This window comes from Callithrix jacchus, chromosome 9 (genome assembly GCF_049354715.1).
Source record: "Callithrix jacchus isolate 240 chromosome 9, calJac240_pri, whole genome shotgun sequence".
Classification (NCBI taxonomy): Eukaryota; Metazoa; Chordata; class Mammalia; order Primates; family Cebidae; genus Callithrix; species Callithrix jacchus.
In genome coordinates this window covers 68,574,244-68,600,335 of record NC_133510.1, presented here as the reverse complement: position 1 = coordinate 68,600,335, position 26,092 = coordinate 68,574,244, and the positions used below count along the sequence as shown (strand labels likewise).

General features: G+C 45.9%; 1 protein-coding gene and 2 pseudogenes across 27 annotated transcripts in view; 1 reads left to right on the top strand and 2 right to left on the bottom strand.

Annotated features, from left to right (window-relative positions):
- Positions 1-14,065, bottom strand: part of LOC100399071 (natural resistance-associated macrophage protein 2) — a 130,867-nt gene extending 116,802 nt beyond the window's left edge. For 7 of the 27 annotated variants that reach the window (XR_013521893.1, XR_013521892.1, XR_004728856.2 and 4 more), the window contains exon 1: positions 14,001-14,065. Coding sequence is in view for 2 of the 27 variants with exons in the window: in XM_035256758.3 (XP_035112649.1) it covers positions 14,001-14,049 (49 nt within the window). In the remaining 25 variants the exon portion in view is untranslated. Of the gene's footprint in view, positions 1-8,529; positions 8,589-11,960; positions 12,043-14,000 lie in introns of those variants that run through there. The other 20 variants (XR_013521900.1, XR_013521899.1, XR_013521897.1 and 17 more) reach the window with 4 other exon arrangements.
- LOC118144653 (U6 spliceosomal RNA) lies at positions 4,179-4,279 on the bottom strand (annotated as a pseudogene).
- A 4,818-nt stretch (positions 14,066-18,883) lies between the features above and the next one.
- On the top strand, positions 18,884-23,425 carry LOC118144498 (large ribosomal subunit protein uL11 pseudogene; annotated as a pseudogene).
- The last annotated feature ends 2,667 nt before the right edge of the window (positions 23,426-26,092 follow it).

Sequence of the window (26,092 nt, the reverse complement as noted above, 5' to 3'; positions counted from 1 at the left end):
GGGCATGGTTGCGCGTGCCTGTAATTCCAGCTACTCAGGAAGCTGAGGCAGGAGAATTGCCTGAACCCAGGAGGCGGAGGTTGCGGTGAGCCGAGATCCTGCCATTGCACTCCAGCCTGGGTAACAAGAGCAAAACTCCGTCTCAAAAAAAAAAAAAAGAGTAATTCTTCTACTGAATTAGATAACCTTGAAAATAATTACAGTTTTCAGAATATGACTAAATATTTAACAACAATAGAAAAGTCTTAGTCAAGATTTTGCTGGCAAGACTTCAAAACTAAATTGAAGTGTTACAGCTCTTTTAGGCAGGCATACTGGTTTTCACTATGAAACCCTTCATGGACAGGGTGGTGGGGGGTGGTGGACAAACCGAACAAGAGGGATTTTAGTGAGTTGGCAAATACTTTTTCAATAAGCATCTACAGAAAGGCTGCTAGGCAAGTATCCAGTCTCTGCCTTTGACTCTAGATTATTTCAAGTGTCTGAAGCCGGACACATTTCTCCCAGTTTTATGAGTTTTGTTTTTTTGTGTCTGTTTTGAGATGGAGTCTCACTCTGTTGCCCAGGCAGGAGTGCAGTGGCACGATTTCAGCTCACTGCAACCTCCACCTCCCTGGTTCAAGCAATTCTCCTGCCTCAGCCTTCTGAGTAGCTGGGACTACAGGTGTATGCCACGATGCCCAGCTAATTTTTATACTTTTAGTAGAGATGCGGTTTACCATGTTGGCCAGGTTGGTCTTGAAGTCCTGACCTCATGATCCACCCACCTAGGCCTCCCAAAGTGCTGGAATTACAGGTGTGAGCCACCACCCACAGCCTATTTTATGAATTTTTAAGAACAGAGATCTATAATTCTCTTTGGTCTAAAATATGCAATTTAAGCTCATGGTTCAATCTTCTAGAAAGAATGAGGAAAAGCACCATACAAGCATACTGGTGGTGAAGGGCCTCTATTTGGCAGCCTCAAATTTTCCTGAGAAAGTAAAATCTACAGCTATAATGTTCCAGACCTCATTCCTCAACCCTCTCACACCTAGAAGAAACTAGTCACCTGTGGCCGAGCCCCTCCGGAGCTCTCCAAGAGGGCTGAAGCACCAGCAGGATTAAGCACAGTGTGCAGGATGCCAGCATGTCTGTAGGTCCAGTACTAAGCAAGCTGCAGCGGGGTGGGTGAGGTTGGGGGGTTTGGGGGAGGTTCCAGATGTCCATTAGCATGTTAAGTTTAATTGGGAGGGGGGATGTTAGCAAGCTCATTTGCTAACATATTCTCTAGTCAGCCTCACCAATAACGTTATTTTTTAAAAAACATTTCAGGACCGGGCACAATGGCTCATGCCTGTAATCCCAGCACTTTCGGAGGCAGAAGCAAGCGATCGCCTGAGGTTGGGAGTTCGAGACCAGCCTGGCCAGCATGGTGAAACCCCATCTCTACTATAAAAATAAAAAAATTAGCCGGGTGTGGTGGCAGGTGCCTTTAATCCCAGCTACTCGGGAAGCTGAGGCAGAAGAATTGCTTGAACCCAGGAGGTGGAAGTTGTAATGAACCGAGATTGCACTCAAGTACCCGTCACTGCACTCCAGCCTGGGCAACAGAGTGAGACTCTGTCTCAAAAATAAAAAACATTCAATCTACTTATTATCTACTTCTCAGATGATTTCAAATTTAGAAGGGGGAGGACAATATGTTATTTATTGATAAGCCCCTCCTTAAATCCCAGTAATAACTGTCCTACTGAAGAAGTGATGAAGCCTCGCTTAATAATCTTTTACTGCTTAAATCTAGTCTGTTTTCCACCCTTGTCCCTTACATGTCATTCCTGTCTCAACAATGTTCTACTGCATCGGGTTCTGAGTAATCTTTTTATCTACTAACATATTGTGTACTTATAAAATTATAAAATTCAGGCTGAGCACAGTGGCTCACGCCTATAATCCCAGCACTTTGGGAGGCCAAGGTGGGCAGATCATGAGGTCAGGAGTTTGAGACTAGCCAGGCCAATATGGTGAAACCCCATCTCTAATTTTAAAAAATACAAAAATTAGCCTGGGCGTGGTGGCACGCGCCTATAGTCCCAAGTACTCAGGAGGCTGAGGCAGAAGAATCACCTGAACCTGGGAGGCAGAGGTTGCAGTGAACTGAGATCCCACTACAGCACTGAGAGACAGAGCAAGACTTTGTCTCAAAAAAAAAAAAAAAAAAGAAATACAGAATTTAGACCAGGAAGCAGCTTTTCTTTTCTTTTGAGGTTTCATCCGTCTTCTGGAGCATATATACCACCACCTGCTAATTTGTAAAACATAATCCTTTCTCTCTATAGTCACCAATGCCAAGTATTATATTACAACGAACAACTAGCCATGTCTCTCCTGCCAGGTTTTAAGCCACCAGATGACTAAACATCAGCCAACAAATCCCAATAATAGTGACTAAATTCAACCCCTCTCTCAGTCAATTACAACAGCACCTCACCTAAATGGGATTTAAATATCTGACTGCTCAGAATAGCAGTACTCACTTGGATTTCAATCACATCACAGCCCCTTAGTTCTCAACAAAGCCTTTTTACTTTTGTTTTACATATAATTCTAAAAAGCTAATGTTATCAGGTTATCTTAACCCACAGTAAATTGGAAACCACAAGTCAGATCTGGAACTATACATGGCTTTTTCAGGAAAAGAGGAACTTGGCACAGTGAGGAATCAAAAAATTCAAGAAGTATATCAGTTAGTCTTGAGCTATTTGGTATGAGGCAAAGAGCCCTTCCTTATAGAGTCAATCAGTTCTGAGAATATTATTACAGGTAGAATAACTCAAGTTTCAGCTAGGTGTGGTGGCTCACGCCTATAATCCCAACACTTTGGGAGGCTGAGGTGGGCAGGTAACCTAAAGTCAGGAGTTCAAGATCAGCCTGACCAACATGGAGAAACTTTGTCTCTTCTAAAAATAAATTCGAAATTAGCCAGGCATGATGGCACACACACACACACACAAAAAAAGAAAAAAAAATAACTCAAGTTTCCAATTGTGGCCCTGATCACCATGAGATGAACAAATTAAATTGCTTTTGTGTGTGTGTGTGTGGGGGGGGGGGCCGAGTTTCATTCTTGTCACCTAGACTGGAGAGCAAGGGTGCAATTTCGGCTCGCTGCAAACTTCACTTCCTGGGTTCAAGTGATTCTCCTCCCTCAGCCTCCCAAGTAGCTGGGATTACAGACACCTACCACCAACCCCAGCAAATTTTTGTATTTTTTTAAGTAGAGACGGGGTTTCACCATGTTGGCCAGGCTGTAAATTATTTTTGTAATGATGATTAATATCCTATTTAAGGTACTAGAAAATTAACTGGGTATGGTAGTGCACGTCTGTGGTGCCAGCTACTTGGGAGACTGAACTAGAAGGACTGCTTGAGCCCAGGGATCAAGGCTGCAGTGACCCGTGATTCTACCACTGCACTCCAGCCTGGGTGACACAGTGAGGCCTTGTCTAAAAGAAAAAAGAAGATGGGGCCGGGCGAGGTGGCTCAAGCTTGTAATCCCAGCACTTTGGGAGGCCAAGGCAGGTGGATCACGAGGTCAAGAGATCGAGACCATCCTAGTCAACATGGTGAAACCCGTCTCTACTAAAAATACAAAAAATTAGCTGGGCATGGTGGCGCGTGCCTGTAATCCTAGCTACTCAGGAAGCTGAGGCAGGAGAATTGCCTGAACCCAGGAGGTAGAGGTTGCGGTGAGCTGAGATAGCGCCATTGCACTCCAGCCTGGGTAACAAGAGCGAAACTACGTCTCAAAAAAAAAAAAAGAAGATGACACAGAAATGTCTAGTCTCCATCTGAGGAAGATTTTTATCCAAAATAGGCAAAACAGGCCTTAAAAAAAAATTTTTTTTTTTAATTTGAAGTCTCACTCTTTCACCCAGGCTGGAGTGCAAAGATCTTGGCTTACCGAAACCTCCACCTCCCAGTTCAACGGATTCTCCCACCTCAGCCTACTGAGTAGCTGGGATTAAAGGTGCATGCTACCACACCCTGCTAATTTTTGTATTTTTAGTAGAGATGCAGTTTTGCCATGTTGTCCAGGCTGGTCTTGAACTCCTGACCTCAGGTCATCCACCCACCTTGGCCTCCCAAAGTGCTGGGATTACAGGCATGAGCCATCGCACAGGGCCAAACATTTTTTTTTAAGTCCGGAACACTTCACAAATTTGTATGTCATCCTTGTGCAGACGGGCCATGATAATCTACTGTTCCAATTTAGTATATGTGCTGCCAAAACAGGCACCAAAATGGGCTTTTAAAAGTTATATATTAAAAGCAAACAATTAAGGTAATAGTGTGGTGTTCTTCCCAAGATTGTACTCTGCGAATATTTTTAGACAGAAATATTTCATGATAAAATTTTAAATAATTATTACTAATATTCTAAGTTCATTCCTATACCAACTACAAACAGAGCCGATCAAACACAAAGTTTGGTCTTCTCTCTGAAATCTCAAGAATGAATTATTTCAAGAAAGAAAACAAATTCTAAATTCCAGCCTTTTCATCAAAGCTTTTAGTCAACAAACATGTTCCATTACAGTGCCTACAGAATAAAACTTGGGGTCAGGCGCAGTGTTTCACACCTCTAATCCCACCATTTTGGGAGGCCGAGGCAGGCAATCATCTGAGGTCAGGAGTTCAAGACCAGCCTAGCCAACCAACATGGCAAAAGCCTGTCTCTATGAAAAAAACTGCCCTAAGAAAGTTTGAAATACTGAATATTAAAATATATACAACTTCAACACTTTTTTTCTCTATGGTTAAAACAAAAGTTTGAGTGCAGTGGCTCAAGCCTGTAATCCTAGCATTTTAGAAGGCCAAGGCAAGCAAAGGAGTTCAAGACCAGCCTGGGCAATGTGGCAAAACCCTGTCTCTACAAAAAAATACAAAAAGTAGCAGGGCGTCATGGTGCGTGCTACTCGGGAGACTGAGGTGGGCAAATCGCTTGAGCCTAGAAGGTTGTGGCTGCAGTAAGCCGTGATCAGGGCACCCCAGCCTGGGCTACAGAGCAAGACCATGTCTGTCATAAATAAATGAATAATTTGGGTTTGAAATCATTTGTTTTTGCATAAAATTCCCCTATAGCCAATAAAGGTACTCAAAACCATTCCACTAGTTTTATAGCTGAAAAAGTTGCCCTAAAATTAACTGTAAGGTTTAGAGAGGAGTGTTTTTGAACACAGTCCCTGAATTCTTTCCCCCTTTTTCCCCTCACCTTCTTCATCTCAATAAAATCAAAGACAACATTAAATAAGAAAAGAACTTTCACAGAAGTGGCCAGAAAGGTATCTGCGTGGAAGTAACTGATGAAATAAATGCTAGCAAGAATGTGTTCAAGCTACATAGCAAAGCCACCTCTTCCTCTTGACCCTGTTCAGTTCATTCTTCCTCAGGCACTGTTCAGTGCCAGAGTCATGCTAGTGACAAAAGAGAAACGGTCGGGTGCACTGATCAAGGCTTAGTAACACCCAAAATGTTTATTAGAGAATAACAAGGAATTCTGATTTTTAAATATACATATATTTGTCCTAAAAAAAATGAAAAGATGTGGCCGGGTGCAGTGGCTCACGCCTGTAATCCCAGCACTTTGGGAGGCCGAGGCGGGTGGATCACGAGGTCAAGAGATCGAGACCATCCTGGTCAACATGGTGAAACCCTGTCTCTACTAAAAATAAAAAAAATTAGCTGGGCATGGTGGCGCACGCCTGTAATCCCAGCTACTCAGGAGGCTGAGGCAGGAGAATTGCCTTGAACCCAGAAGGCGGAGGTTGCGGTGAGCCAAGATCGCGCCATTGCACTCCGGCCTGGGTAACAAGAGCGAAACTCCATCTCAAAAAAAAAAAAAAAAAAAAAAGAAAATGAAAAGATTTCTAGATTCTTCTAAAATTTTCCCTACTGGTCTACTTCAAGACTATAAGTACTTGACACTCCTACAAAACCATTACTGTATTACTAATACAACACCTTGTTGTACCAGGCACTCTTCATAAAGGTGGGCTCCTGCATTTGGATGACTGAGTCAACAAAACTTTTTGAAATATTCTAGCAGTTCAAACAGAGCTAATTATTTTCTGAACCCTATGTATTTTAATGAAAAGTTATTAGTCATTTTTTAAAAAAAGAGATTATTACTTCCACTGTTCTTCTATTTTAGATGACAAAGCAGCAGCATTTTCTAAGTCTTCTATCAAAAATATTTATCCAACTAGGTTTTTTTTTTTTAGAGATAGGGTCTTGCTCTGTCGTCCAGGCTGGAGTGCAAGGAGTACATGATATCATCTCAGCTCACTGTAGCCTTAACCTCCCCGCCTCCCTAGTAGCTCCCTACAGGCGTGTGCCATGCCCTGCCAATTTTTGTATTTGTTGTAGAGACACAGTTTCACCATGTTGCTTAGGCTGGTCTTGAAGTCTTGGGCTCAAGGGATCCATCCACCTCAGCCTTTCAAAGTGCTAGGATTACAGGTATGAGCAATCGTGCCCACTCCAATTAGTTCTAAAACTCAATCTGCTAACATCGGGGGTGTGGGGAAAGAAACAGCTTAGAACGGACAGGTGAATTTCCAAATTGTTCTTGAAGATGTAAAGTCTGGTACTGCTTTTTATCTTATTTATTTTTTGAGATGGAGTATTGTTCTGTGGCCCACGCTGCAGTGCAGTGGCAAGATTGTGGCTCACCACAACCTCTGCCTCCCAGGTTCAAGTGAGTCTCCTGCCTCAGGCTCCCAAGTAGCTGGGACTACAGGTGCGCACCACCATGCCTGGCTAATTTTTTTTGTATTTTTAGTAGAGATGGGGTTTTACTATGTTGGCCAGGCTGGTCTCGAACTTCACCCACCTTGGCCTCCCAAAGTGCTGGGAGTACAGGTGTGAGTCACTGTGGCCGGGCCTTTTATTTTTTGAGACAGGGTCTTGCTGTCTCTTAGGCTAGAGTGCAGTTGTGCAATCCCAGGCTCAAGGGATCCTCCCACCTCAGCCTCCCAAGTAGCTGGGACTACAGGCATGTACCTTCACAGCTGGCTTTTTATTTTTTTGTAAAGGTGGGGTCTTGCTATGTTACCTAGGCTGGTCTCAAACTCCTGGGCTCAAGTGAGGTATTATTTTTCACATTCAATAAGTTTATCTTGTTTTCTCTTATTAAAATGAATTTGATATAAAATGATAAACAGAAAAAAAAAGTCAGGTTGAAGACTGATTATGTGTACTTCATGGTAAACAGTGAGAAGCCCCTATGGTAAGTGTTCATTTTAGAAAAAGGCCTCAAAACTCTAATCCTCTCTACTTAAGTGGGTAATATGAGAATGTCTTCAACCAAAAGCCACATAGACACACCCAGTTCATAAAGTACAAACAGTGCTGCTATTATACAATGTGCTTAAAATGAACCAGTCTCTCTCTCTCTCTGTCATAATGACCACTGAGAGCAACACTCAGCCCTCTGTAACCCTGGGTTCCACATTTGTGGTTTCCAACAACTCAGTTCAAAAAGATTTGGGGGAAAAAAATGGTTGGTTGTGCCTATACTGAACATATACACACCATTTTGTTCTTGTTATTATTCCCTAAACAATACAGAATAACAATTATTTACATAGCAATTACATTGTATTAAGTATTATCTGCCCAGCACATTGGGAGGCTGAGGCAGCCCAGAAATTTGAGACCAGCCTGGGCTACATAGTGAGACACTGTCTCTACAAAAAATTTAAAAATTAGCCATGTGTAATGGCTACATGCCTGTAGTCCCAGCTACTTGGGAGGCTAAGGTTGGAGGATCCCTTGAGCCCAGGAAGTCAAGGCTGCAGTGAAACATGACCACACCACTACACTCCAGCTTGGATGACAAAGCTAGACCCTGTCTTAAAACAAAAAAAAAAAAAAAGTGGGGGGATTATAATTGATATAACTAATCTAGAGGCGATTTTAAGTATATGGGAGGATGTACATAGGTTAAATGCAAATACTACACTACTTTATGGGGACTTGGGAGCATCATCCCAGGGATAATGTGCATGAAAGTGAGGTCCTAGAACAAATCTCCTACAGATACCAAGGACAACCGTACTTTGCATGCCCAAGTAATAATCTCAATATTGGAGATATCCTTTTTAATTTAGAAAACCACAATTTTGGGCTGGGCACAGTAGCTCACACCTGTAATCCCAGCACTTTCGGAGGCCAAAGCAGGTAGATCATTTGAGGTTAGGAGTTCAATACCAGCCTGGCCAACATGGTGAAACCCCATCTCTACTAAAAATACAACAGCTAGCCAGCCAGTAGTGTGCACACCTGTAATCCCAGCTACTTGGGAGGCTGAGGCAGGAGAATCGCTTGAGCCTGGGTGACAGAGGTTGTGGTGGGCTGAGATCAGGCCATTGCACTCCAGTCTGAGTGACATATTAAGACCCCATCTCAAAAAAAAAAAAAAAAAAAGGAAAAGAAAAAAAAAGAAAACCACAACTTCAACTCAACACTAAGTTCACTGTTTCTCACCTGAGCTGGACTTTTAAGTCCGTTTTGTAGTTGAATGAAAAACCTGACATTGAGACCATCTATAAGGAAAGAAAAAAAAGAGAAAATGGAGAAAATGTTAGGAAGAAAGAAGAGGGGGGAGGAAGATGTACAGAGGAAAAGTACAGTTGATAATGAAACCAGCTGTCTGGGTGTCAAAAACGATAACAGTTGGGAGAAATGTGGCCAGGCTGTCAAGAAGTGCTTATCTTTTAAAGAAAAATATTCGTCAACCAGAGACATCAGAATTAGAAAGGACTGGTACCCATTAAATACAACTCTTCACTTTCTCCCATCAGCGCTCTTGAGGATTAACCAGCTTCCAAATCTCCCTGAATGCTCACGAGTCAGAGTCACTGAAGTCTTAATTCCAGTGACTGTAGCTTCGCCTTTGTTCTTCCCAACTCTCACAAGGTGAGCCTCCTCTGAACTTCCTCCTAACCAGAAGTTTACCACAGTGTTTCCTTTTGGGGGACAAATCTGGCCTCCTCACCTGACACCTCTATCCTGGAAGACAATGCCAAGCTCTGTGAACAATTTCAAGACCCTCTCTATTGAAATAAGAAAATTCCAGCCGGGCGCAGTGGCTCATACCTGTAATCCCAGCACTTTGGGAGTCTGAGGCAGGAAGATCACCTGAGGTCAGGAGTTCAAGACCAGCCTGACCAACACGGAGAAACCCCATCTCTACTAGAAATACAAAATTATTAGCTGGGCATGATGGCACATGCCTGTAGTACCAGCTACTCGGGAGGCTGAAGCAGAAGAATCACTTGAACCCAGGAGGCAGAGGTTGTGGTGATCTGAAATCCTACCATCACACTCCAGCCTGGCAACAGAGCAAGATGCTGTCTCCCAAAAAAAAAGAAAGAAAGAAAGAGAGAGAGAGAGAGGGAGAGAAAGAAGAAAGAAAGGGAAGAAAGAAAGAAAGGTGCCTATTACACTGGCCATGGTGGCTCACACCTGTAATCACTCAGCACTTTGGGAGGCTGAAGCAGGACTGCTTGAGCTCAGAAGTTCAAGACCAGCCTGGGCAACATAGTGAGACTCCATCTTTAAAAAAAAAAAAAAAAAAAAAAAAGTAAGGGCCGGGGGCGAAGGCTCACGCCTATAATCCCAGCACTTTGGGAGGCTGAGGCAGGTGGATCACAAGGTCAAGAGATCAAGACAATCCTGGTCAGCAAGGTGAAACCCCGTCTCTACTAAAAATACAAAAATTAGCTGGGCATGGTGGTGCGCACCTGTAGTCCCAGTTACTTGGGAGACTGAGGCAGGAGAATTGCTTGAACCCAGGAGGCGGAGGTTGCGGTGAGCCGAGATGGCGCCATTGCACTCCAGCCTGGGTAACAAGAGCGAAACTCTGTCTCAAAAAAAAAAAAGTAATTTTTTGAAAAAAAAAAAAAAATCCCCTATTAAACCAGCCTATACTTACTGCTTGCCTCAGAAAATGTTTTGCCCTCACATTTAAGTAGCTTTTAATGTGACAATTTTTCTAATGAAAAATTATCATTAGATTACATTCAACCCATTTTCCTAATGGTGGATAGTGGCCCCCAAATGATTTAGATTGACCTTAACAACTTTAGGTATTTTCCTCAAAGTTTCTTTTCCTAAAAGCAAAGAAAAATTAAGACAAATAACACATATTACAAGCCTCCTTCTGCTATTTGAAACCTGGTAAACTTTTAATAACTAACTTGTAGCTTTCTCCTTTCATTTCCTAGGAGTTTTAGCAGATATCAGCTTATTAGAGATGAGACCAAAACAAACAAAAACTTCATACAAAATGTCTTACTGGCAATAAGTACCAGAACAAGACTAAAAACCTTTTCACTGAGTCATAACTGAACCAAAGCTGCCTGCTAGCTTTGTAGAGTAATCCAAGGGGCAACTGCTGATTTCCTAACAGTAGAGTAAGATTAGATTCATAAGAAGTTTCCCCATTCCTTAACAAGAAGTGCTGCCAGACTAGCCAGAAATTCCCCTCCCGAGTCCCACTGACATTCCGGAAACATGAGAAACCAAGTATGCTGCAATCAAGGACTTTTTGGTACTGGCTCCAAAATAAACTGTGTAGGCCAAGCAAGACTGTCAATGAAATATTGGCCAATGAAAAAATAAACAGCCTAAGGTCTCAGGTTTCATTTACCCAACACAGGTATCACAATAAATGGCCTAGTATAATGATAGTTTCCAACCGTATTTAATAAAACAAACACGCAGCAGAAATCCTCGTCACACAGTTGCACTATACCCTCAGATCAAAGTTAATAATGTGAATGGAAAGCATAGGCAGATGGGTTCATCAGTGATAGGTCATGAGATTCTGAGCAAAGAATAAGTAATAAGGTTAGAATTCTTTAGAAATATCAAGGAGAAAGAAGGTAACAATAACAAAAACTGCTCCACGTCAGGAACTGTTCTAAGTACTTTGTTGTTTATTAACAAATTTCATACCAACAACCCTGTAAGACTGATGTATTATCAATCCCCACTTTAAGTACATGAAACAAAACAGCAAAGAGGCAAACAGCTTGCTCAAAGATTTACAAAGCCAAGAAATTATGCGAACTGGTGGGGTGTCGGGTTCCAGAAGGCAGGCTTCTCCTGTTTTCACACACCGTCACTAAAGCGGGTTTCTGGTAGCCTATCTCCCCTTGCAAACTGTCCTTCCACATAATTTTTGTTTTTGCAAGAGATGTCACATTTAAGTCGTAGCTTTAAAATTAGGGACATACGAAACAAACAGCTGGGAGAGCCATCCAGCCCACTTAACATATGTGCAATATCCTCGTGCAAAAAAATCCCTGCTCATTGGAGCCTGAAATCCAGAGGGTCCCTGAGACCCGCACAAACAGCCCTAAAACCAATTTACGCACAACTAGTGCCGCCTATCCAGGCTATTCACATAGAAAACGCTCGCTGGAGGTCGGTTAGGCTATAATGAGACTTATGTTAAAGCCGGGCGGCGGGAGGTCCAGGAGAGCAGCCCGGCCTCGGGCGGCGCCAACAAGGAGGCCGCGGGAGACCTTGCCTTGTGCCCGTCCGCCTCTTTCGCGGCGTCGAGGCAGGTCAGCGCACCCCGACCACGGGCCCGGCGCGCCATCGGGTGCAGCTGGGAGTTGGGCCATGTGTCTTAGACCGCGGCGGGGAAGGGGAGAGGGCCCCGCGACCTCCGGCGTTCCCTCCTTGCCCCATCTTTGGGTCTTCCGCCGAATAACGCAGCTCCTTCAGTCTCCTGACTCCGGGCCTGAGGCCCTCCCAGCCCACACCTCCCCACACAGCCCCGCTCGGCGCGCTGGTGTCGCGTCCTAGCCCCGGAGCCTGACCCCCACACCTGCCCTCGAGCTGCCCCGCGCCCCTCCCTGCCCGCGAGCGGAGTGTGGCGACCCCTGACCTGGCCTTCCCCTCACCTTACCAGCTCCGCAACCACCTGACACGCCGCCCCCACGCCGAAGGCTCCATATTCCCGGAGCCAGCGCCAAGCTGGCCAACGCCCTCCCCTCCCCGTGATTGGCCGACAGGACAGCAGCCCCACATCCCTATTGGCTGGAGTCTCCTCAGCGGCCGGGACACCTGGCCAGCCGACCGAAGGCTGAGGCTCCGCCCACGCGTACTCTGGCGGCTGCTGCGGCGCTAGAGCGCCCCCGGCGGGAGCCGCACGCTGCAAAGCCGCTGCTTTCGCTGGCCAGACCCGCACAGCCCCTGGACTGGGGAGCTCCCGCCTGCGGGCAGCCTGGGGACAGAGGTTTCCTGCCCTAGTTCGCCGTGGCCCCACATTAGGTACTGACAATGAAGCTACGAAGTATAGCTCTATCTTGTAAAGAGTAGCCAGGAGTCGACACGGGCCGACATCAGAGCCATGCAAACTACGGACTTGGTGCCTGATGGAAAAGAAAAAGAAAGAGAAAAAACCCTGAGACTACAAGAGAAGAGTCCAGGGCAAGACTGGAATTTCTCACATCTAGGAGGAGGGGAGCTGAACGAATGGGGAAAATTTGTGCGGAGGCTCACACTTGTAATGCCCAGCACTTTGGGAGACCGAGACCGGAGGATGACTTGAGTGCAGGAGTTTGAGACCAGCCTGGGCAACATAGAGAGAGCGGGTCTCTACAAAAAAAATTAAAAATTAGCCAGGCATCATGGCGCCCGCCTGTGGTCCCAGCCACTCAAGAGGCTGAGATGGGAGGATCACTTGGGCCTGGGAGATGGAGGATACAGTGACCCAAGATTGTGCCACTGCACTCCAGCCTGGGTGACAGAGCAAAACCCTGTCTTAAAAAAAAAAAAAAAAAAGTAAAGCCAGGTGCGGTGGCTCACGCCTGTGATCCTAGCACTTTGGGAGGCAGAGGCAGGCAGATTACCAGGTCAGTAGATGGAGACCTTCCTGGCTAACACGGTGAAACCCCGTCTCTACTAAAAAATACAAAAATTAGCTCGACGTGGTGGCGCGCGCCTGTACTCCCAGCTGCTCGGGAGGCTGAGGCAGGAAAATCGCTTGACCCTGGGAGGCGGAGGTTGCAGTGAGCCGAGATCGTGCCACAGCACTTCACTGCAGCCTGGACGACAAAAAAGTATAGCCACCTGGCAGGACCATTTCCTCACCCCTCCAGAGCCACAGCTTAGTCATCTGCTGCCCCACCAAGAGCACCCGACACGAGGGAGGAACCGCGAAACATCAGCTAGTGCAGCCAGTTCGACAGCCTCAGGTGTCCTCCCAAGCCACCGTAGAAAATTGTTTACCTCCTTCTCGCCCTGCTGCCTCGATTCTCCGAAGACTTTATCCTACCTACCCAAAAGCAATCCCACTCTATCCCCAGCCTCAGCCTAACACCCTATCTTTTGCTCTGAAGATGACTGCCAGACTGGTGAAGAGGGGAGAATAAATGGTCTGACAAATCACCATAATTTTCTACAATGTCCTTTACAAACACCAAAAACATTAATCCCCCCACCACCCTCACTCCCCGACCCCCCCCCAACACTGCTTGCAGCATTAAAGATAACCGACCATCTTTCTTCAGATAAAAACAGCTAGGAGAACATTTCATTAGAAAGAGAGTCCAAGAAATGAGGAAAGGAGCGTGAGCTGCAAAGAGAAAAATCCAAATAAAGTACCAAGTACAAACAAACTCGGGGACCAAAAAAAAGGTGTGGGGGGGTGAGGACTTGGCTTCCTGGAGCAAGTTGGTTTTCACACAGAATTTCTTCTGGAGAAAAAAGAAAATGCACAAATTAGTTCTGAGATTCTCTCTACATCTGTGGAGTTTCAGAAAGGTTTGATGAAATCACTCCAGACCAGAGCCTTTCCTTTGGGAACTTACAATATAAAAGTAAAACTTCTATAAAACATACAAATAAAATTCTATTAAAACATAAAAATAAAATTCCTGGCGCTGCACTTGTCACCCTTTCAGGTCTGCTCAGCTGGGCAGCTTCCCTGGGCTACTTACTTAGCTCACAGTGTGGAGCAGCCTCCATCTTAAGCTGCTTCTTCCTCATGGTGCAGAACCAGTTTGATTTTCCCAAGGCCAGCTCCTGCTTCTATATATGAAGGAAGGCAAGTGCGCCTCCCTCTGTTAGATAAGGGCATTTTTGGGTGCTCTAAGCGACGAAGCTTTCTAAAGACTGGCAAGGAATTTCAAGAGGCAAACCACGCCCTCCAAAGCATAATCAAATTTCATCTTTGACCTGTCGTGAAAAGAGAAGCATTATATATCTGCCACTCCTAGATATTAATTAACAATTTATTGAGTTCAAAAACTTTTATTCTAAGATTTCATCTCTGTCCCATTTGGCAAGAGCAAGAGCAGGTAGCAAGCCTGTGAGTGGCTGTGGATTAAAGGGGCGGAGTAAGAGAAATTGCTTCCCTTCTCCGCTCCTCTTGGAGTGAAGCTGGTTCAGGCTCTACAGGTGCATGTGCACTAGGACTCTGCTCCTGAGACGTGAGGTGAAACCATTAACCCCAAGCCTGACTTGTATTTTCCACGTAGGTACGTGCAGCACTGATGCAATTATGAGGACTCTCGGTGTGGGTGGAAATGCTCCCTGCTCTATTATCCCTCGGGATCTGAAGGACCCGCTGGCTTCAGCCTGGTCAATCAGTGATCCATGGGCTGACATCAGAGCCACGCAAATTACAGACTTGGTGCCTGATGGAAATGAAAAAGAAAGAGAAAAAAGCCTGAGACTACAAGAGAGAGTCCAGGGCAAGCCTAGAATTTCTCAGTCTGGCAGCAGGGGCGCTGAAAGAATGGGGAAAATTTGCCTCAGTTAAATAATTTAGATGACGAAGCCAGAAAGCAGCAGCATTGGGGTGGGGTAAACAAAAAATACAGGAGAGAGGAAAACAGTTGCAGCTTTCAGGTGGCAGGCAGTTTTCTAGTAGTTTCCAAGAAAATCTGCTTAGAACCATAAAAACACAATAGCTTAGAATGGAAAAGAAAGAAAAGCAGTCATCGATTCAAGTATGTCAAGGTAGGCTTCCAGCAAGTGGTTCTGGTTCCTACCTAGCACAACCACTGAGTCAGGAGAAGGAAGTGTGGATCTCTGGATCTTCTGCTCAGGGACCCAGACAAAAGGTCTCTGCTTCAGGGCTCTCTTAATCATGAAAGTCAAATCATTTCAACTTAATCTGTCTCTTGACCTTGTTCTACATCAGATAAGTCCCCAAGGCATAGTTGCCTCTGCAGATTGGGCTGGGGGCCAATTTGTTGCACTTGAGGGGAAAATAGAAACACCTGTAAAACTGCCCATGAACTAAAGTCTTGAAAGGAAACGGCCTATTTGAGTTTAGGAATTCTTACCCTGGGCAACATAGGGAGACCCCATCCCTATATAAAATTTAACAATTTTAAGTAGCTGGGTGTAGTGGAACGTGCCTGTGGTCCCAGCTACGTGGGAGGCTGAAGTGGGAGGATTATTTGAACCCAGGAGGCTGCAGTGAGCTGTGATCATGCCAGAGCACTCCAGTCTCTGTGACAGAACAAGACCCTACCTCAAAAAAGTGGGAGTGAAGGGACAAAGAAATCTGTAACTGTTATGAGTATCAGGTTTAGACTATGCCCAAGGTCATGTTGAGGTCTGGAAGCAGTGGGTGGATGAGCAGAAAGAACACTTGGGGGGCCCTAGGCAGGTGAAAGATGATTTTATTCAGCAGCAGCTCTCATCAACAGCTTTCTCACACTGTCTGCCCTGCCTCGACTGTCTAAATCCGGCTCCCACACAGCTATGTGGCCCCTGCCTTCAGGGTCAGCCACTTAACTCTTTCTCTCTGGGCACGAGTAAGCTGAGCTGTGTCCTGGCTCCCCACTGTCCATCTGCAAGAAACACCCTGCATTTTGCCTTCCTGGTCCCGGATTTACACTTAAGAGTAACTGACAACATTAATTGAATTCTTTTTTTTGAGACATAGTTTCGCTCTGTTGCTCAGGTTGGAGTGCAGTCATGTGATCTCAGCTCATTGCAACCTCTGCCTCCTGGGTTCAAGCAATTCTCCTGCCTCAGCCTCCTCAGTAGCCTGAATTAGCTAGAATTACAGGTGAATGCCACCATGCCCAGCTAATTTGTGTATTTTTAGTAGAAACGGGGTTTCCCCACGTTGGTCAGCCTGGTCTTGAACTTCTGACCTCGTGATCCACCTGCCTTGGCCTCCCAAAGTGTTGGGATTACGGGCATGAGCCACTGTGCCCGGCCTAATTGAATTCTTATTGTGTACCAAACACCATTATTTAACACTTCAGGAGCATTAATCCTCATAGTAAAGATTCACGCCTGCAATCCCAGCACTTTGGGAGGCCAAGGCAGCCAGATCACTTGAGGGCAAGAGTTTGAGACCAGCCTGGGCAGCATAGGGAGACCATGTCTCTACCAAAAAAACAATCCTCATAATAAACTAATGAGCCAGGAACTATTATTTATTATTATCTTCGCTTTGCAAATTAGGAATCTGAGACTTAGAGAGTTTAATTTGCCTAAAAACACAGCTAGTTAGTGGCAAAGCCAGGCTTTGAACACAAATCTGTGAGACCCAGGAGCCAAGACTCAACCACCACACCATATGGCCTCCTTAAACAATTGTACACCTTAAACAATTCCCTTCCATTCAAAAATTGAGACCGGAATGATACAAGGTAGTCACAGGAGGACAGAAAACTCCAGGGAGCAGTTTCACTTGACTAGCAAAAGGAAAATGTAAATAGCGGTCTAAGAGGGATTGAAAACCAGGATGTGGGCCACACTAGCTAAGACCAACTGGATCCAACATGGCTCTGGATTTGACCCAGGTCCTCCTAGGACCTCATTATACACTTACTAACATATTAAATCATACACCCCCAGCACCATGACAGTTCCTGGAACAACAGAATTTGGTGTAAAAATGGCTGGAACCACCTGACCAACATGGCGAAACCCCATCTCTACTAAAAATACAAAAATTAGCCCGATGTGGTGATGGGTGCCTGTAATTTCAACTATTCAGAGCCTGAGGCAGGAGAATCACTTGAACCCAGGAGACGGAGGTTGTGGTGAGCCAGGATCATGCCATTGCACTCTAGCCTAGGTGATACAGCGAGACTCAGTCTCAAAAAAAAAAAAAAAAAAATCCGGCCAGGCGCGGTGGCTCATGCCTATAATCCCAGCACTTTGGGAGTCCGAGGCGGGTGGATCACGAGGTCAAGAGATCGAGACCATCCTGGTCAACAAGGTGAAACCCCATCTCTACTAAAAATACAAAAATTAGCTGGGCATGGTGGTGCGCGCCTATAGTCCCAGCTACTCGGGAGGCTGAGGCAGGAGAATTGCTTGAACCCAAAAGGTGGAGGTTGCGGTGAGCTGAGATCGTGCCATTGCACTCCAGTCTGGGTAACAACAGCGAAACTCCATCTCAAAAAAAAGCCTGGCACCACAGTTCCAAGAAATCTTCCCCTTATTTATTTTTTTTAGAGACAGGGTTTCTCCATGTTGGTCAGACTGGTCTCAAACTCCCAACCTCAGGTGATCTGCCCACTTCAGCCTCCCAAAGTACTGGGATTACAGGCGTGAGCCACCACACCCGGCAAAATCTTCCCGTTTTTCCAGGAATCTTCATAAATACTCCATCCCTCAGTTAAAGAAACATAAAAATGGAAACCCCACGCTGGGCATGGTGGCTCACACCTGTAATCCCAGCACCTTGGGAGGCTGAGGTGGGTGGTTCACCTGAGGTCAGGAGTTCAAGACTAGCCTGGCCAACAAGGTGAAACCCCGTCCCTACTAAAAATACCAAAATTAGCTGGGTGTGATGTCCTGAGCTTGTAATCACAGCTACTTGGGAGGCTGAAGCAGGAGAATCACTTGAACCCGGGAGGCAGAGGTTGCAGTGAGCGGAGATTGCATCGCTGGACCCCAGCCTGGATGACAAGAGTGAGCAAAACTCCGTCGAAAGAAAAGAGAGAGAAAAAGAAACCCCAAACCCTGTTGCATGTCTGTCCTTTTTTTTTTTTCTTTTTTTAGCTGCACCAAATGTGTATCCTAGCTTTATTAAAAGGCCCGCAGTCAATATAAAAAGTCCCATCAGTTTAATAACGATTAAAAAAAAAACAAAAGTGGCCGGGCGAAGTGGCTCACGCATGTAATCCCAGCACTTTGGGAGGTTGAGGCAGGCGGATCACGAGGTCAAGAGATCCACACCATCCTGACCAACATGGTGAAACCCCGTCTCCACTAAAATACAAAAATTAGCCGAGTGTGGTGTGGTGGCGCATTCCTGCAGTCCCAGCTACTCGGGAGGCTGAGGCAGAATTGCTTGAACCCGGGAGGCGGAGATTGGGGTGAGCCGAGATTGCGCCACTGCAGTCCAGCCTGGCGCCTGGCGACAGAGCAAGACTCTTGTCTCCAAAAAAAAAAAACACCCCAAAGTGGAAAACTGAGGGGGCAGGGGAAGAGATACCTGGGCCAGGGGCAAGAGGAGCGCTGCTCATGGCACCAGGCCTGGCCAGAGGGTCCCCCGGTATTACTGTTGCTACTGTTGCTATGGGGTTGGGGGAGGCAGCAATTGTCCTGTGGGAGCCACCGTTCGCCTGGGTCGAGGACCCTCACTTCTTCTGCTGTGTGCTTAGCTTCTGCATTCCCCGGATCTTGTCCAGCAGGCCAGAGATGAAGGCCTCTGTGTGTAACAGCCACCCTGCAGCTCCTTGGCCCTGGCAGCCCAGGTATCGTCACTCTCCATGTAGAGGAGCTCATCCACGTCAATCTCCAGTTCTAGGATCTTTTCTTCTGGCAGTCATAGAGGCGCGTGAGCTGCTACAGGATCCACTCCTTTCTTAGGCACTTCCATAACTTCTTGAAGTCAAACATGACGGTGACCTTCCCTTGGTGCCTCACTGAGCCCTCATCATCTGCGCGGCTCTGCGGCGATAGCAGCGGTACGGGAGCCCGCGAGCGGCTGCAGCAAGTGAGGGCCGGGAGACAGGCGTGGGCCCGGGGCATCCTCGGGTCTGGCCTGGCAGCGCCCTCCCCCTTCGCGCCGACCTGCCTGCCCTTTGTCCCCCGCCTGTCTTTCTTGAGTAGGCCTGCACTCCCCTTTGTTTTGTTTTGCTTTGTAATAAATCCTACTTTCATTATTTTCTGATTTGTCCTGGAATTCCTTCTGCAACGCTGTCAAGAGCCTTGACACCTGCGGGGTTGAGGCCCCTCTGGTGTTTGGTGACCTCTTCTAACCCACTGGTATCAAAATCTTGCTCAAAGACTATCTTTTTCATAAATCCTGTTAACGTAGATTCACTAAACATTCCACATTAGGACAAGAGCCAACTCATTTCTTTTTTTTTTTTTGAGACAGGGTCTTGCTCTGTCACCCAGGCTGGAGTACAGTGGTGCGATCATGGCTCACTGCAGTCTCAACCTCCCCAGGCTCAGGTGATCTTTCCACTTCAGCCTCCCAAGCGGCTGGGACTACAGGTGCACGCCACCATGCCTAACTTTGGTATTGTTTTAGAGATGAGATTTCACCATGTTGCCCAGGCTGGGCTCAAGCAGTCTGTCCCCCTTGGCTTCCCAAAGTGCTAAAATTACAGGCATGAACCACTGTGCCGGGCTAACTCATTTCTATATAGATGTTCATACATATCTGTATCATGTTTGCTTTTTATTTAAATAGGAGGCTTTTCTATGCCTACCTTCCACCCACTCTCCAAGTATTTTTTTCATGTTTCTGTTCTCTCCAAAACTACGTAAAATTAATTCCTTCTGCCCTTCCTCTTCTTTACCCAGAAGACTCCTATATTCTTGAAGGTCCCCTTAAAATACCCTCCTTTGTGATGCATTCCCAGTTTCCTCTAGGCAGCATTCCAGTCCAACAGTCTATCGGCTACACTTCAAACACTTCTTACTCCACTCAAGCACTCTAACAGATTCTGAATATACAGTCATTGAGAAATGTGTTGTTAGGTAATTCATCCTTGTGAAAACCTCAAGGAGTGTGCTTAAATGAGCCTGGATAGCCTAGGATCTTTGGCTATTACTCCTAGGCTATGAACTTATACAACATGTTACCCTACTGAAGACTGTAGACAACACAATGAGAAGTATATATTTATTTAATTTAATTTTATTTTATTTTTTTTGAGACGGAGTTTCGTTCTTGTTACCCAAGCTGGAGTGCAATGGCACGATCTCGGCTCACCGCAACCTCCGCCTCCTGGGTTCAGGCAATTCTCCTGCCTCAGCCTCCTGAGTAGCTGGGATTACAGGCACATGCCACCATGCTCAGCTGATTTTTTGTATTTTTAGTAGAGACAGGGTTTCGCCATGTTGACCAGGACGGTCTCGATCTCTTGACCTCGTGATCCACCCACCTTGGCCTCCCAAAGGCTTGAGCCACCGTGCCCGGCCAATGAGAAGTATTCATGTGACAAAGTATATCTAAACAGAAAAGGTACAATACGCCAGGCACAGTGGCTCACGTCTGTAATCCCAGAAGTTTGGGAGGCCACAGCAGGAGGATCACTTGAGTCCAGGAGTTCCAGACCAGCTTGGGTAACAAGGAAAGACACTTTACAAAAAATTTAAAAATTTGGCCCAGCATGGTGGCTCATGCCTGTAATCCCTGCACTTTGGGAGGCGAAGGTAGGCGGATCACCTGAGCTCAGGAGTTTGAGACTAGCTTAGCCAACATGATGAAACCCTGTCTCTACTAAAAATACAAAAATTAGCTGGGCACAGTAGTAGGTGCCTATAATCCTGGCTACTCAGGGAGGCTGAGGCAGAAAAATCAATCAAACCCAGGAGGTTGCAGTGAACCGAGATCACATCACTGCGTTCCAGCCTGGGCAACAGAGTGAGGCTCTGTCTAAAAATAAAATTAAAAATAGGCCAGGCGTGGTGGTTCACGCCTGTAATCCCAGCACTCTGGGAGACCAAGGCAGGCAGATCATGCATGAGGTCTGGAGTTCAAGACCAGCCTGGCCAACATGGTGAAACCCGATCTCTCCCAAAAATATAAAAGTTAGCTGGGCTTAGTGATGGGGGTGCCTTCAATCCCAGCTACTCTGGAGACGGAGACAGGAGAATTACTTGAACCCAAGAGGCAGAGGTTGCAGTTAGCCAAGACTGTACCACTGCACTCCAGCCTGGGTGACAGAGCAAGGCTTCATCTCAAAATAAAAATATCTAAAATAATTTTAAAAAATTAGTCAGGCGTGATGGCACCCTGCCTGTGGTCCCAGCACTTTGGGAGGCCAAGGTGGGAGTATCACTTTAGGCCAGGAGTTTAAGACTGCAGTGAACTGTGATAATGCTAATGCACTCTAACCGGGGAAACAGAGCAAGATCCTGTCTCTAAAAAAAAAAACAAACAACAACAACTGTAGGTTGCGGCCAGGCACAGTGGCTCACCCCTGTAACCTCGGCACTTTGGGAGGCTGAGGCAGGCAGATCACTTGAGGTCAGGAGGTCGAGACCAGTCTGGCCAACATAGTGAAACACTGTTTCTACTAAAAATACAAAAATTAGCCAGGCGTGGTGGTGGCTGCCAGCTACTCAGGAGGCTGAGGCAGGAGAATCTCTTAAACCCAGGAGGCTGAGATTGCAGTGAGCTGAGATGGCACCACTTCATTCCAGCCTAGGAGACAAAGCAAGACTCTGTTTCAAAAAAAAAAAAAAGAAAACTGTGTGTTGCAACCAGAAGATAGATAGATAGATGATAGATAGATTTATTCATTCATTCTTGAGTTGGACACAGCAAAATACTTTTTATTTGTATTTTTTGTAGAGACAGGGTTTCCCTATCTTGCCCAAGCTAGTCTCAAACTTCAGGGCTCAAGGAATCCACCTGCCTTGCCTTCCAAAGTGTTGGAATAAAACAGAATTTTTATTTTTCAAGACGGAGTCTTGCTCTGTCACCCAGGCTGGAGTGCAGTGGTGCAATCTGGCTCACTGCAACCTTCACCTCCCAGATTCAAGCAATTCTCCTTCCTCAGCCTCCCAAGTAGCTGGAATTATAGGCGCCCCCCGACCCCACCATACCCAGTTGATTTCTGTATTTTTAATAGAGACAGGGTTTCATCATGTTGGCCAGGCTGTTCTCAAACTCCTGACCTCAGATGATCCACCTGCCTTGGCCTCCCAAAGTGCCAGGATTATAGGTGTGTGAGCTCCGCGCCCAGCCAGAATTTTTTAAAAATAGAATAGAAAATATCAGAGAATGTCACAGGCACTAATATAAGTATTGTGCAACTTTGTGCATGTGTGTGTACGTGTGTACTGGGTTGCTGTAAAATATATGTCTTGGCTGGACACGATGGCTCTCACCTATAATCTCAGCACTTTGGGAGGCCAAGGCAGCAGGATCACGTGACCTGAGGAGTTCAAAACCAGCCAAGGCAACATAGTGAGATCCCATCTCTACAAAAAATAAAAAATTAGGCCAGGACTAATCGGCACTTTGGGAGGCTGAGGTGGGCTGATCACTTGAGCTCAGGAGTTTGAGACCAACTGGGCAACATGGCAAGACCTCATCTCTAAAAAATAAAACAATTAGATGGGCACAGTGGTACATACCTATAGCCCCAGCACTGGGAAGCTGAGGCAGGATAATCATTTGAGCCTGGAAAGCAGAGGCTGCAATTAGCTGAGATTGTACCAGTGCACTCCAGCCTGGGCAACGGGAGTGAAATCCTGTCTCAAAAAAGAGATAGCTTTCGGAGTTCGGCTTGGAGGAGACCAAGGTGCAGTTTTCTTCAGTGGTCCCAAATCCGGGTTCATCTGACACCAGCTGCCTCCACCGTGCCACTGAAGGTCCACCCCAACGAGATCAAAGTCATATACCTGAGGTGCACCAGGGGTGAAGTGGGTGCCACTTCTGCGCTGGCCTTCTGGGTCTGTCTCCAAAAAAGTTTGGTGATGACATTGCCAAAGCAATGGGTGACTGAAAGGGCCTGAGGATTATGATGAAACTTACCATTCAGAACAGACAGGCCCAGATTGAGTGGTGCCTTCTGCCTCTGCCCTGATCCTCAAAGCCCTCAAGGAACCACCAAGAAACGGAAAGAAACAGAAAAACATTAAACACAGTGGGAATATCACTTTTGATGATAGCGTCAACATTGCTCAACAGATGCAGCACTGATCTTTACCCACAGAACTCTCTGGAACCATTAAAGAGATCCTGGGGACTGCCCAGTCTGTGGACTGTAATGCTGATGGCCACCACCCTCATGACATCATAGATGACATCAACAGTGGTGCTGTGGAATGCCCAGCTAGTTAAGAAGCACAAAGGGGCTGGGTGCGGTGGTTCAAGCCTGTAATCCCAGCACTTTGGGAGGCCAAGGCGGGTGGATCAAGAGGTCAAGCGATCGAGACCATCCTGGTCAACATGGTGAAACCCCGTCTCCACTAAAAATACAAAAAATTAGCCGGGCATGGTGGTACGTGCCTGTAATCCCAGCTACTCTGGAGGCTGAGGCGGGAGAATTACTTGAACCCAGGAGGCAGAGGTTGCGGTAAGCCGAGATTGTGCCATTGCACTCCAGCCTGGGTAACGAGTGAAACTCCACCTCCAAAAAAAAAAAAAAAAAGCACAAAGGAAGATATTTCAATCAAGGATCATTTAACAACTGGTAAAAAATAAATAAATAAGGCACAGTGGTTCAAGACTGTAATCCCAGCTACTCAGGAGGCTGAGGCAGAAGAATTCCTTGAATCCAAGAGGCAGAGGTTACAGTGAGCCAAGATCATGCCACTGCACTCCAGCCTGGGTGACAGAGCAAGACTTCATCTTAAAAAAAAAAAAATCAGCCAGGCATGGTATCCTGCTCCTGCACTCACAGCTAATCTGGAGGCTGAGATAGGAGGACCTCTTGAGCCCAGGAGTTTGAGGCTTCAGTAGCTATGACTGCATACTTCACTCCAGCCTGGGTGACAGGGTCAGACCCCATCTCTTTAAAAAAAAACAAAAATTAGCCAGGCTCAGTGGCTCACACCTGTAATCCCAGCACTTTGAGAAGCTGAGGCAGGAGGATCCCTTGAGCCCAGGAGTTCAAGGTTGTAGTAAGCTATGATCACACCACTGCACTCCAGCCTGGGTGACAGAGTAAGACTGTGTCTCAAAAGAGAAAAAGAATTACCGTAATAATATATGCCCTGTCTCACATACTTGTGTTAAATTAAGTGATATGTAAATGCAAGATTATTTTATAAACTATAAAAATGTTCATAAACTATAAAAATGTTCACCTGTATATAAGTAAACAAGGCTGTGCATGGTGGCTCACGCCTGTAATCCCAGCACTTTGGGAGGCCAAGGTGGGCAGATCAGAAGGTCAAGAGATGGAGACCATCGTGGCCAACATGGTGAAACCTCATCTCTACTAAAATACAAAAATTAGCTGGGCATAGTGGTGCATGCCTGTAGTCCCAGTTACTTGGGAGGCTAAGGCAGGAGAATTGCTTGAACCCGCGAGGCAGAGGTTGCAGTAAGCCAAGATCATGCTACTGCACTCTAGCCTGGCGCAACAGAGCAAGACTCTGTCTAAAAATAAATAAATAAATAAATAAGTAAACAAGTGAAATTTGGTGTAGTTGAAATTATACAGCTAAATGTGCTTTAGGTATGATTTTGTTTCGTTGTGTTTTGTGATTGTCAATAACAGAAACCCAATTCAAACTGGTTGTGCTCAAAAGGAGCTGAATAACTCACATAAACTGGGAAACCCAACAATACAGCTCACTGTAGGCTGGACTGAAGATGGGGACCCAGATATCACCAAACCACTGTCCACCTGTCCCTTTCTTTCCCTTTCCCTCCCTCCCTCCCTTCCTTCTTTCTTTCTTCTTCTTTTTTTTGTAATAAGGACAGGGTCTCATTTTGTTGCCCAGGGTAGTCTCAGATTTCTAGCTTCAAGCAATGCTCCTGCCTCAACCTCCCAAAATGCTGGGATTACAGGCTAGGGCCACTGTACCAAGCCCTGGCTCTTTCTTTCTGTTTCTCACTCTCCAGTCTCTGCTTTAGAATCAGTGTGGTTTTGTTCTCAGGCAGGTTTCCCTGCATGATTGAACAATGACCACCATCTGCACTGGGCTGACTTGATCTTTTTCCTATAGTTCCAGCAAAAGTCCCAGGGAAACTTACTTGGGAGGCTGAGGCAGGAGGAACACATGAGCCCAGGAGGCAGAGGTTAAGATTGTACCACTGCACTCCAGCCTGGGCAACAGAGCAAAACTCTTGTCTCAAAAAATAAAAATAAAAATAAAAAACGCTGAGTGGTGTCCTAGTTTAGACTCCAGGAAGTCTTTCCAGACTAACAGGGAAATCAGCCTGCTACCTAGCTTGGGTCATGAGCCAGTCCTAAACCAAGAACAGTGGCCATGGGATGCCTGGACACAAGATGATCCTTGGAGGCGGGGGCTGGGGTCAATAATGCTTGAGTCACCTGGACTGAAAAAGAGGTTGGTGGGGGAGTCTTTTCAAGGAGTAGAATGAGAAATTCAGAATGACTGTGCTTTTTTTTTTTGAGACAGAATCTCGATCTGTCACCAAGGCAGGAATGCAGTGGCACGATCAAGGCTCACTGCAACCTCTACCTCCCAGGTTCAAGCAATTCTTCTGCCTCAGTCTCCCAAGTAGCTGGGATTACAGGTGCCCACCATCATGCCTGGCTAATTTTTGTATTTTTTTAGTAGCAACAAGGTTTTGACATATTGGCCAGGCTGGTCTTGAACTCCTGACTTCAGGTGATCCGAAGCTGGGATTACTGGTGTGAGCCACTCTGCCAGGCCTATGACTGCACTTCTAATGTTGAATAGGGTTAGTCTGGAAAGACTTCTTGGAGTCTAGGACACTACTTATCTTGCTGTTAGTCTCTTCTGTTTAATTTTCTCATATACCAACCAATGAGGTAAGGATACACAACACATATGTTTATTTAATTTAGTTTCATTCATTTAACAAATGCACTATTTGTAAAGGATCTACTATGTTCCAGGCACTGATTCTGGGCAGTGGGATATAGCAATTATAAAGACATAAAAAGTTTCTGGGCCAGGTGCGATGGTTCAAGCCTGT